Raw genomic sequence first — 13,134 nt, 5'->3', positions numbered from 1 at the left:
CCTTCGTTAGCCAGGCTGGTTTTGCCCGAGCCAGCCTAGTTTTGCCCGTTCACTCCATTCTACAGTAAAAACGTCAGGGAGGACTACCTTTTGTAGATACGAGCCTGCTGAAGATAGCCAACATCTCGGATTTCTTTAACCGAGCCTGTTTCATTCGTCATTTGCCTGAGAAAGTGACCTCCGTTAGCCAGGCTAGTTTTGCCCTATCACTCGGTCAGGATATGTACGCCTGTTTGCATTAAACGGTCTTTTCCCCGATGGAATGCGGTAGAAATTGAGACCTTTTATTTTAGTTGATCTGTTTTGGCATCCCACCACACAACAAGATGGCATTTTTTAAAACTATTGATCCAAAATCCACTTGCACTGTCACTAACACTAGCTGAAATTACTGCTTTTTTGCCTCCAGAATGCGTGCACATACCTTTTATGACGTAGGTCATAAAAGGGTCTATTAGCCTAGTTAGTAGAGCTAGCAACAATGAATTGCAAATTAAGTGGTCCGAAGCAAGTTAGCTGGTAAATTCACGAAAATCCTGCATTTTTTCATATTTCGACCACCACATATCAATTGTTATTAGTAGTGTTTTATATAGCCAGCTTTAGTTAAAGTTTATCGTAAGCTTGTTAGATTCTAAATGCAGTTGGAGCTAGACTGTAGGTCTACGTAAGCAACACTTTTACTCTAGCTAGCTGTACATGTATCATGGCCAGAAGATCACCGGATCACTACAAACAAAAGGAGTGGAAGAACACAGGACATATTGTACAATAAAATGTTTTATTGAATGCAGTTGGTTGCCTTGTTTATTCTGTTCTATTTACCAAACTCCTTTCTTGTCTTAAATTGAGCAGTTGCTGGTGATAATGGTTAGATTCAACTTGCATCAAGTACTACAAATATAAGTGTTGTTAATGTGGTAGGCTAAATTGTAAGTGGGCTGATGAATAAAAAAACGTTTAACAAGACCCATTTACTTCAACCGTCTAAGGTTAAACGTTAAGTGGAACAATATAGTCCTCATTAGGCTACTGTTTGGTATGTACAGTATGGTACAGTACAGTTTGTACAGTAGAGCTAGCATAGCCATTTCTAGCTCTGCTTCACAATATTGAGTTATGTATAAGTTCATGTAATACATACATGTTAATAAAGTATCAGACATACATGATACAACACACCAGTAACCAATTGACATTATGTGTTAATATACCGAAAATGTCCGTGAATCGAGATTGTGCTGCTGTCTGTCCCGCCGAAAACCATTCAAACTAGTGATGGGTCGTTCGCGAACGATCCGTCTCTAAGAGCCGGCTCTTGAAGGTGAACGTCGGGAGCTGGCTCGCATATCTGAAGAGCCGACTCTATTTTTAATAGATTAATACAGCCTATAAAAACTAAATGATTATGAAATAATGAATTTTAATTGTATTTAAAATAATTGACTAATTCAAAGAACAACAAAAAAAATACTTGTAGGCTTAAAGGCGCACACGATCATCCTCACATTCTGTTCCTGTCAATCCTGCATGAGGGAGGGCCAGTCAAAACTCGGAGGAGAGCCATGACAAATCAATGCATTTTTAAAGATATGTGGTTACGGTCGAGTATGATTTCATTTCATAATTTAATTCAAATTGTTTTCACACCCATCATAGTCAAATTCATAGTTAAAACATGTATTTTTTAAAGAGCCGTTCGGGAGCCAAAAGAGCCGGCTCTTTTTGGTGAGCTGAGCCATACGAGCCGGCTCACGAAAAAGAGCCGGAATGCCCATCACTAATTCAAACAGGTTGACAGCAGTGGGGGTTTGTTTAACTACAGGGAGCTACCGGAACCACGTGACAAAAAAGCTCTAGCTTTTTTCCTGTGTTTCACTGGCAGTGAGTGTTCACAATGTTGTATTTCACTCCATTCTACACCAAACACGTCAGGGAGGACTGCCTTTTGTAGATACGAGTCTGCTGAAGATAGCCAGAATATCAGATTTCTTTAACCGAGCCTGTTTCATTCATCATTTGCCTGAGAAAGCGACTTCCGTTGGCCAGCTTCATTGAAAACCATTCAAACCGGTTGACAGCAGTGGGGTTTTTTGGAACTACAGCGAGCTAGCATAGAGCATGAACCACGTGATCACGTGTCGGCGAGATCAAAGCGTGTCGCAGCTCTCTTTTTCTATGGCTCTGGCTTACGCGAGACACACTACAAAAACATCTACACAGCTGTTTAGGAAGTCAAACGGCGACAGAACATGTTCGGCACTCCCCTTACTTAAATCAAAAATCTATCTAACTACTAACCTTAACTTCATTGCCACAGCCTAAACTTTGTCAATCTGTTCATGAAAATAATTAATTTCAGCCTACACCGTACAACGGAAAGTTAAATCAGACGTTAAATAAGACAAACACAGCAGTAGTCTAGTACTGTACCGTAGTAGTACAATTTACCGGGGCAGCTCTCCACACAGGGCTATATCGCACTTGGCGTTGTTACTGACAATGATCGCTACCAGTGAGCTTTTTATGAAAGCGATTTTCCACTAAATAAATGTCAAGCTTATTTACGTTTTTGGGGGCATATTTTCAGTTAGCAGATGGTACTGTTTGAATCGCGATTCCATCTTCTACTGCTGGTAACGTCGTAGAATAATCTTCAAAGAGGGTTCTTTATTCATGAATGAATGCAATGAGTAGGCTAAATTCCTTAAAATATCACGAGAAGGGAAAAACTTAAAAGGACGTTTAAGTCATAGAGATTAGGTCAATTTTTACACCGGTCTGACAAATGTATTCGTTTTGATTCAACGATGAGGCTGCCTCTTGCAGGGGAAATGAGAAGACATCTATTTCATTCTACACTTCACTCGTATTTTCAGTTGTAAATGAGCAGCAAAAAAATGCTTTTAAATCTATGTAATCTTTATAAATAATTGTATGCATTTTTATATAAAATATACAGAAATATCAGTTGTAAAAATGTCATTCAAAAACTGACCCCTGTGCAACCGACGCAAGCAAGCACACCCTACAATTTCCCCAGAAATTGTACCCTGTCTAGTTACACATTCCTGTTTGAGATTTGTCATTCTCATCTTTCATGGCAGGGGGATAGGACACATGCAGACCATGCAGGCATTCAAGACTGTTTGTCCTTTACGAAATGAATTGCATTTGGAAATTGCCACAGTTGTCAAGGTAAAACATTAAAACAAACACCACTGATTTATTAAATTGGTGATGGCATTTTACTACGCACGTTGCCTTTTACCCTGTTTCCATGCCATCAGAAAGGAACTGCGGAGTGGTATGAGAACATCATCTCACAGTACAAACCAGAGAAAGGGGTGAGTATTCCTCAGTAAATGTTCATTCAACTGCAGATGTGTGGCTTGAAGACATCAAGGCCTCCTTCACTGGACTGTCTCCTGTCAGTCGTCCGGCACCCAAGTCCCTCGTCATGACTCGTCATCATATACAGTACACCATGTACTGAAGTAGCCTGTGAAGGCGGTGACATCTCTTTTGGCTGTTCTTGTTGCCGGCTCAAGGCCCTGGAGGAGCAGCTAAGGAGACTGGTCCAGGTGGTGGATGCTGTGTGTGTTGACGCCCAGAGTGGACAGAACGTCTACAACAAGCTCTTCTACAGGTACACACATTCAGTCTGCAGGCAGATCCTAATCACTTGGATTAGCTGTGTCTGTTGTTAAGTCTCATTTCTGGTTTGTGTCAGTTCAGTCTCATTTCTGGTTTACGTTTCTTCTTTTCTCCTTGGAATCCCCAGTGCTGTGAAAGTAGATTTCTTCAGCATCTCATACAGGCAGTTGGAAAAACTAGTAAGTTTTTACTAGTTGTGAGAGATACTGTAGCTGTTTGACCATATGGCCTCTGCCTGAGAATTTTGTCACGAGGGACAACACCTGACCCTTGAACTCTGTCCATCTTTGTGCTCACCCAGGTAGCAGATGACGTGAGCGTTGCCATGGAGAGGGTGTGTGGAACTCTGGAACAAGAAAGCACCAGACTGACTCAGAGCATGGGCGAGACCCTCTTTGAGCTCTACATGTCTTTGAAAACATTGAAGCACTTCAGGGAGTTTCTACCTCTCAAGTGAGTCACTGCCTAGATTCTAGTATGGGTATTCACTGGCTTTCAATTTCATACCACAAGCATTTTCCAAATTAAGAGATATAAATAGATTGAGTCCTCTTCACAAAAAACTCCCTTCTCAACTAGGTGATTAGTTAAACTGGTGCACAGTGCCTGTGATTCCGTTGGCGATTTAAGATGTTGGTGAGAGTCATCACCAGTTGCATCACGGGCACTGCACTACTCATCTATAATTCCAGGAATCTGTGTGTGTGTGCGTGTGTCAGCATCTTCCTCACAGGCACTATTCACTATCGGTCAATAGTTCCAGGAATCTGTGTTTGTGTGACGGTATTTCTCATTCACAATTGTAATTCTCAAAAATACATATTCAGCCTCCACATCATCTAGTCACTTATGCACATCATCAAAGCAATTTCTCATTCTTTTAAACACATTGCTAATGCTTTGGTACATTCATCCAAATGATTATGTAGCCTACAATTGTTTGGGGTTTCCTATGTTAACAATTTATGTCATGTTGTTCAAAATGTATTATATTAGTTCTGTTAAATTGTTTTACCCCTACACAAATCTAGATATTTAGTTCATTTCATAAAACATTACATGCACAATGGTTGAGCCAACCATAATTATAGGCCAAATTCACCATACAGTGTTGAAGTTATGCCTTAAGGGGATTTTCTAACATTTGTATTTTCCTTTGTGCTATGCAGTGCTGTAAAATAGTATTGTATTTTCTGTTTCACACTGACATAAACAATCAAAACCAACAATCAACTGAGGAAGCTAAATTCGTAAGAACTTAGTTTCTGTTGTATGCCCATTTGCAGCTTGCTATATCCATGCCTCAAGAAACCGATTGAGGAGGCAAAAGTGGTAGGCATAGTGTTCTTGTCCTATACCCGTTGCGACCTCATGCAGTGCCTGTGATGCAGCCGGTGATGCCACTTAGTTGATTCAGTCTCACATACACACACACACACACACACACACACACACACACACACACACACACACACACACACACACACTATAGATTATGCAGTGTCCATGCCTGTGATGCAGCTGGTGATTTATAATGTTGGTTAATTGATTTGGTGTAAATATAATTGAGTTTTTGCACATTTGCAATGTTTTGAGTTTTTGCATCAGTAAATACATGAATTAATGTAATACAATTCACTGATCTATACTAAAATATAGTGTTCTTTCTGTTAGCTAGTTAGCATTTCATCCATAAAGAAAACCCTTTGAAAGAAGCTGATTCAATTATGCCTGCACAGCACTGCTCACCTGGCCACATCTGCGTTGTAAAAGTGATATGAAAATTAGATTCTAAATGCAAATAAGTATTCTGTTGATGATGCCTAAAGCAATATAAGTCAATTCCCTGTCTTAGGCTAAACCCTAGTGACGTGTATACACAGCACAATTGTAGTTTATAACCTTCCAGCTATACTGAAATAAAGTATCCACTTTTAAGTGTTGTGTTTCTCTTAGCTAGCCAGCATTTAGTCCATATATTAATTTTCACATCAGAGCAATACACAGCATTTCAAATTTCAGTTGTTCAAGCGCTTAGTAGAGCTCAGCTAAACGCTGTGTCGCCTAAAGTGCAGCTAAATTCTATGTACAGTGCTAGCTCAACATGGCTGAAAGGGATCAATTGCGAAACTGGCGGTAATATTTTTTTGGGGGGGGATCTTGAAGCGCTTATCCAAACAATGTCAAACACGGCACCACACGTCTTTGGGTTCTGAAACGGACACCTGCAAAATTGCAACTTTGCAGTGCCCAGTTCTCAAGATAATCATTGGCTGGTCATTGCCCTAAAATCCCACTATAAAACAGACACACACACACACACACAATCCTTGTGTACATACTTGGTTTACTTGGTACATGATGCATATTCTCATCGCAGGGATGCTAAAATGCTAGCTTTGACTGGCTTTCACAACTGGTTCAAGTCCTCTATACACAAGTGGCTGCAGATAGTCCATGAGAGATCCTGTGACAGGATTCGTAAGGCAGTGGACATGGACCAGGTAAGAGAAGGACCCTCTTATAGCATGACTCTTACTGAACATACAATACCAATTTCCCTCCATCATTACATATTGATTTTGAACTTACCAGAATATCAGTGATATTCATACAGCCTTCATTAATTTATAAGTACTTTAGCTTGTTTAATTGTGTGTGCATCTATTTCAAATCAAATTTATTTGTATAGCCTTTTTACACGCAAGCATGTCACAGAGGGCTTCACATATGCCCATAGAACTGCCCCTCAACCAACCTAAACCCTTAAGGAAGACAAGGAAAAACTCCCAAAAAACTCTCAACAGGAGAAAAAAAAATGGAAGAAACCTTGGGAGGAGCAATTCAGAGAGGGATCCCCTCCTCCAGAGACGGTTGGTGAGAGAGAGGAGCAGAACACAGGCTAAACATAGTCATACAGTGTCGATGGGTTTTTAAAACACCAAAATCCATTGTTCAACTTTATAGATGTAGGACAGGACCGGGAGACTCGCGACCAGGTCCAGCGTTGGCTGACCGACAACCAGGCAGGTGCTGACAACTCAAACCCCCCACACCACAAGGGATGTGTGTGGGGGGGGACAGAGAGAGGAGAGCAGGGATTAGAGAATGCCAGGAGCAGCTAACAGTTACAGTCATAATAGAATGAGATCCCCACCGGTCAAGTGTGGACTTGTGCAGCAATTTAACAGAGCAAAAAAGGGGAATTTGATGCAACCCCACACACCAAGACAGCGACAGCCCCCCTCGTTTGGAACATGAAATCTGTTCCAGGGGAAGAGAACTCTAAAATAAGTTATACTTATAGAATAAGGATGGAAACAACCCGTCCCCCGTTGCCTCCAACTAGTAACATACTTACCTTTAACTGTCGTAGAATTGACTAAACAATAACGTTTTTAACCTAATTTTAAATGTCGAAACAGTATCAGACTCCTTAATTGAGACGGGTAATTTGTTCCCGAGAAGAGGTGCTCTATATGAGAACGCCCTACCTCCAGCTGTTTTTTTCTTAATTACTATTTATTTACATGTGTATGATATATTGATGGGTGTGTTTGTGTGGACTGAACAGCTGGAGCCAGTGCAGCAGACCAAACATAGCTCCTCAGCGGTGGACGTCACAGCATGTTTCAGCCAGGTGCAGGACTTCTGGTCCCAGCTGGCCTGGCCAGACTCTGCAGGAGCCTTCATCTTCGTCACCCGCCTGACGGATGTGAGTGGCGCCACCAACGCTGCCACTCTTCTATTCACAACCATCCACACACACAGCACTCATTCTCAAGTTGAAAAGCTCTACAGGTGGCAAACTACAATCAAAGACACCCGAGCAGAAATCAAGAGGAAAATTGAGGGTTTCACACTCACGTACATTTTGTGTGGTTCTGTGTCGCAGAATTTCTGCAGTGAGGCCGTGAGTTACTCTGAGATGATAAAGCGCAAGATTGAGACCAGCCAGCTGGGCCAAGACCACAAGAGCCTAACAGTGCAGGTAACGCCTGTGGGAACACAGGAAGGGGGAAGGGGGGGGGGGGTGGCGTTATGCAATGACGTAAGAAGTGAATGTCAATGAGTGTTCTCACCTCGGCAAAACACAAGACAGCAGGGGGCTTGTAGAGTTCCAGTATGTGTTTGCTCTAGTTCCTGCTCGTACCTATACTCATTGCCAATTGTTCATCCCCTCCTCCACCTGCCTCTTTTAGCCCTGCCACTCTTCTTCCTTTGTTTCTTCACCCTTCTGTGCAACTTTTCCGTGTCTGTCTCTTCCTCCTGTTCTGCTCCCTGGCTATCCTGGCTAGCTGTGCATTGCACTGAACAACACCGAACACGTGCGTGTGTTCCTGGGGGGCCTGCCCCGGGACCTGGACTGGCCCGGGTTGGAACAGGCCATGGAGGAGTCTTGTGGAGCGGAAGGCAAGGAGCAGGTCAACAAGGCCCTCAACGGGCAGCTGTACAACGCAGACCTAGACCTGCAGAGAGAGGCCAAGCGCCTCATCACCCTGCTCACTGACAAGGTTCCACTGGTCTTTCTGTTTTTATAAAGCTGTCAGGAACCAGGATGATTATTATCAGGCAGCTGAATGAGGAGTGAGTCAGTATGGTTTTGTGCTGCCTTCACATGCTGTCGGAATTATGGTAAATACAAGTTTCCGACTGGGAGGTTACACATGTAATACCCCCTAAAATCGGGATTACCAGTGGGGAATTTTCCGAGATGGATTACCTTTCAACATGGAGGAGAAGAGGACAGATTCAGTAATGTATGTATCTATTTATAACAGTGCAACTATTGTTAGCTGTGTGTGTACTTTAATCTGTAATCTATGTACACTTAAAGGTCCCATGACATGAAAATCTCACTTTAGGAAGTTATTTAACATTAATATGAGTTCTCATAGCCTGCCTTTGGTCCCCCAGTGGCTAGACATTTTGATAGATGTAAACCAAGCCCTGGCTATTCTTCTCCGCCTTTGAGAAAACGAAAGCTCAAACGCTCCGATCTGGAACCTTTCCTCTTATGACGACATGTTACCTCCCCTTTCTCTGCTTTGCCCACCCAGAGAATTTGGCCCACCAATGAGAAAATGAACTACAACCTACGAATGCGATAATGTATTTTCCTCGAGAGACAACATGGCTTGCAAATGACCAAAGCATGGCAGTTAGCCTCGCCTCTCTCCTCCTCATAGCATTTAAAGTTAGTCACAGAAATGGCACGTCCTAAGGAAAGCTCATTGTGGGACTGCTCGTAGTGGCTGTATTTCTGCACCAAGGCTGAATTTTTGGAAAGAGACTTCAAATACACTATTAGGGGACCACTAAGGCCGATATAAAAGCATCCAAAAACGGCATGTCATGGGACCTTTAACTTGTAACCATTTATTGCATCAATTTCCTCCTTCAGCAGGTGCATAATGGACTCAAAAGGATTTCCACAATATGAAATTGTGTCCGCCATTTTTTATATTCCTCCGAAGTACTTTGACGTCCTTTTAATCTCGATTTAACAAGTGGGAAATGGGATCTTCCGACTAGCACGTGAAGGCAGCATAAGAATAGACTGTTGGCACATGTCATACCGTAGATTCTTAAAGACAACTAGTGTGTGTGTGTGTTGTATAGATGCTTTCAGAGTTGAGGAGGTACATTCAGCACATCAGCCTCTCCCCTGACTCCATCAACAATGATGACGTAAGACCCAACACTGCCTTGCAGTATCTGTTATGTAGTCCATACATTGGTGTAGTCCCCTGTCCAAGACTGGTAATGTGAGTTTGATCCATGCAGGCTGTGTCCCCCCTCATGAAGTACTTGCACGACACTCTGGTCATCCTCAGTGAGTCCCTGCTGAACGAGAATCTGACAAGGTAATTGCCTTTATTGTTCCACACTTTACTATGCATAATCAGTGTGCCATAATAGCATGCCTACTGACACCTAAGCCATCGCAGCGATCATTAACTAGTCATTTTTCCACACATGAGCATACAACAACTATAAATAAATAGCTGTTTGTAGTCTGGTGTATGGGTCTGTTCAACATTAGTGTGTGGGAGTGTTCCTGTCTGTTCTCTGCTAAGGATAGCGATGGGGCCCGTGAAGGAGGGCGCAAAAGGTCCGGGGCTTTCGCTGTCTGACCAAGCCGTCTGTGTTCCAGAGTTCTCCACAGCATGTGGGAGCTGCTCCTCAGGATGATCCTAGACACCATCGCTGAGAACCGGGGAGTCCAGGTGGAGTTCTACAACCGCTTTCAGTACACTGTGGAGGTCAGTGTTCCTGTGGACCACAGACCATCTGCCTCCAGCTTCCCCCCCCCCCTCCAAGGTCCAGCTGAGGCCCAGTCCAGCCCAGTCAGAGACTCGGAACAACCGTGGTCCCGTCCATCATCGTTCCCATCATTACCATCATCATTAGCTATGGTATCCCTGCTGTTGTTGCCGTGATGTTCTTGCCATTCATCACCTCCCATAAACCTCATGAATATCATTCATGAGGTATATTGGCAGCTGCTCGGTGCTGAGGGGAGTTCCCTGTAGCATGACAATGTGAGAGTTCCTGTATTCAAATGGAACTGAGCTGGCAAGGGACATATGACAGATTTGCATGAAAAGTCATGAAATGCTAAGCGCGTGGGCAGAGCATGATGTGTGGCCCACGGATGTCGCCGTTGCCTGCCAGGGGTTTCACGCTGTTAGCGAGAACACACACAGAGTTGCTGATATCCTCAGACGTATGCTCCGACTAGATGGCAAAACCGCCAATTTCGCCATGCTAATCCACCGCTCTGAAATCCTCTCCTCTCCCTCAATGTTCCCTACCTCCAGGCCCTGGTGCAGTTCTTTCACGCCGAAGGAGAGGGACTGGCGTTGGAGGATATGAAGAGTGGAGACTACAAGGTAGGAGCCCCAGCCATTCAATCAGTCTTTGCTACGACTGAGGGCATTTGTGTGTGTTGGGGGGGGGGGGGGGGGGGCTTGTCAAGCTGACTTGACACCTCTTCTCTATTCTCTCTTTTCATTCCCCTCCTGCTGCTCCAGGCCCTGGATGAGGAGCTGAGGCTGAATAAATGCTCCTCCTTCGAGCTGATCGAGCAGTACTTCCTGGAGAAGATCTCCCAGCAGGTACTTGGCAGCACACAGGGGTGGCTGCTTTGTTTCCAAACCCCCAGGTGTAGGGGAGTGTTGATTAGAGGCAACATTTACTCAAATGAAATTTGCACATTTTCATCTGCATCACTGACAGCTTATGGGGTTTTGTTTGACTGAGGTGTGTGGGGCTGCAATCAGGACAAATCGAATCTTGTCATTTTTCCCCCCAGATGTTTGTTAAGCAGACTTATAGAATATACTTGATTTTATGGATCTTCTTTCCAGAGAACACTTAAGCACACCCGTTTTGGCCGTATCAGTGTAAAGTGTTACTACGATGCTCCTGAACAGAGACTGACTGTGGAAATTTTGCATGCAGCTGACCTCATTGCCCTGGATGCCAACGGTAAATATCACAGTGACATTGACATGCAGCGGCTCATTCACCAGGAATAGTAACATTTTTCACTCGCCCGTCTCCCGTCTGTCTGGTTTCTGCTTAGGGCTAAGTGATCCCTTTGTCATCATGGAACTGTGTCCCCATCACCTCTTTCCTATGGCCAAGAGTCAGCGCACCCAAGTCAAGCTCAAGACCCTCCATCCAGTATTTGATGAGATCTTTTACTTGTGAGTGTCAAACCTGGCAAACACACACACACATACCGCTTTGACCAGGTTTGGAGGTTGACCGTTCTGTTTTTTACTGTCATCCACCCCCCTGTGTTCCAGCCATGTCAGTCCTGAGCAGTACAGACACAGGTTTGCATGTTTGATCTTCACTGTGATGGACTATGATTGGTTGTCCACCAATGACTTTGCTGGTGAAGCTGTGGCCCCCCTAAGTGACTACTGTTGGCCGGGGAGACCTAATGCCTCAGCATCTGGCAAGAACGTCCAGCCCTCCATCTTGCACTTGTCTCGCAACAAACCCAGCGGTATGCAGCCCTGCTCCTCCATCACACTGACTTCACACTGAAAGGGATAGGGGTCCCTTGGGAGAGGAGGGGGTTCAAGTTGTGCAAGGGTTTCCAATTACTTTTGGAATTTAACTTGGCCAGCCATTCAATCGAAAGATAATTGTGTCAGGCTTTGGGAGCTCTTACGTCTGTTTGCTCTCACCCTCCAGAGAAGCCAATCATGAGGATGCTGGATGCACGGACAGGAGACAAGGAGGCTCAGGAGTTTGTTCGCAGACTGAAGGAGATTGAGAAGTCTATGGAAGAGGAGTAAGCTGTCCAGCTTCTGGTGTATCAATGTTTTCTTGCCACATCTTGCCCTTGCCGTATTTGCTTTTGTACTTGTTGTACGATGTTTCCAATGTTTACAGTTTTTAAATCCTCTTGAATGTGCAGTAAATATGTCCTAATGGAAAAACATGGTAAGACATAACACTGTTTTCTAATTGGGAAGCTGATGTCCTGTCAGTGCTGTATTTCAATGTCTCAGCATTACCCAGACAGAGTATCTGAGAAATGTGACAAATAGTGTACTCTATACTGTAGCTATATTACTCAATACAGTATATTTTGTTAAGAGGTTTCTGAATGTCATCTTGTTGTATTATCTTTGATATGATAGATTTAAACGTACATCAAATGACAATTGTGTTTGTAAAACGATTGGTATGCAGTTTAATCATTAAAATGGATATTACAGCCATTATAATATTTTACATATTCATTCACCCCCCCCCCCCATGAAGATATCCCTATTAATTGATTGCAGAGTTTATGGAAAAGTAGCACTGTCTGTTTAACGACAAACAAAAAGCCATCTGTAGTCACATTTTAAAACCGTGTGCGTAATGTCAGCTGTACTCAAATATGATTCCGAAATGATTATCTCTTCAGATTATGGAACATATCCTTGAAAAGAAAAGGATCTTATATTTGTTATTGTAAATGTGAATTATTTGTCATTGAACCGTAATGGACTGTGTTGCTGTTGAATGTATTATTCATATGAACCTAACTGTAAACTGTACTTTAACGTGATTACTTCAATAAACAATTCAACTTTTGGGTTTCTTATTTGCGTTAATTAATATGCAGTGGTGTGGAATCTTTACAAAAACACATGGCGTTCCGGTGCGAGTTCTCCAGACACGTATTACATTTACATTTATGCATTTAGCAGACGCTTTTATCCAAAGCGACTTCCAAGAGAGAGTTTTACAAAAGTGCATAGGTCACTGATCATAACGAGATAGCCCCAAACATTGCGAGTAGCCAAACATGAAGCATACATTGTGAAACCAAATAAGTCCCAAAGGGAAGAACAATAAGAGCATGTAGTTAGACAAGTAGTTAAGTTACAGATAAACAGCAAGAACCTCCCTCTGTGATCCTGGAGGAAACTAACATCAGGTCCAGCCAATCATTCCTAAGTG

The 13,134-nt window shown here is 43.2% G+C and overlaps 1 protein-coding gene across 1 annotated transcript in view; it reads left to right on the top strand.

The window, feature by feature from the left end:
- The window catches only part of baiap3 (BAI1 associated protein 3), a 36,103-nt gene extending 23,347 nt beyond the window's left edge, over positions 1 to 12,756 (top strand). Inside the window, exons 17-34 of the mRNA XM_062450627.1 lie at positions 3,108 to 3,198; positions 3,291 to 3,347; positions 3,552 to 3,649; positions 3,785 to 3,836; positions 3,959 to 4,110; positions 6,038 to 6,161; positions 7,232 to 7,372; positions 7,553 to 7,648; positions 7,956 to 8,171; positions 9,280 to 9,348; positions 9,445 to 9,524; positions 9,815 to 9,923; positions 10,482 to 10,553; positions 10,695 to 10,778; positions 11,031 to 11,151; positions 11,249 to 11,372; positions 11,475 to 11,680; positions 11,872 to 12,756. Coding sequence (XP_062306611.1) covers positions 3,108 to 3,198; positions 3,291 to 3,347; positions 3,552 to 3,649; positions 3,785 to 3,836; positions 3,959 to 4,110; positions 6,038 to 6,161; positions 7,232 to 7,372; positions 7,553 to 7,648; positions 7,956 to 8,171; positions 9,280 to 9,348; positions 9,445 to 9,524; positions 9,815 to 9,923; positions 10,482 to 10,553; positions 10,695 to 10,778; positions 11,031 to 11,151; positions 11,249 to 11,372; positions 11,475 to 11,680; positions 11,872 to 11,975 — 1,996 coding nt within the window. The 3' untranslated portion in view covers positions 11,976 to 12,756. The remainder of the gene's footprint in view (positions 1 to 3,107; positions 3,199 to 3,290; positions 3,348 to 3,551; positions 3,650 to 3,784; positions 3,837 to 3,958; positions 4,111 to 6,037; positions 6,162 to 7,231; positions 7,373 to 7,552; positions 7,649 to 7,955; positions 8,172 to 9,279; positions 9,349 to 9,444; positions 9,525 to 9,814; positions 9,924 to 10,481; positions 10,554 to 10,694; positions 10,779 to 11,030; positions 11,152 to 11,248; positions 11,373 to 11,474; positions 11,681 to 11,871) is intronic.
- Positions 12,757 to 13,134: the final 378 nt, after the last annotated feature.

Source organism: Osmerus eperlanus, chromosome 2, assembly GCF_963692335.1.
Source record: "Osmerus eperlanus chromosome 2, fOsmEpe2.1, whole genome shotgun sequence".
Classification (NCBI taxonomy): Eukaryota; Metazoa; Chordata; class Actinopteri; order Osmeriformes; family Osmeridae; genus Osmerus; species Osmerus eperlanus.
This window is presented reverse-complemented; position numbering and strand designations above follow the sequence as displayed.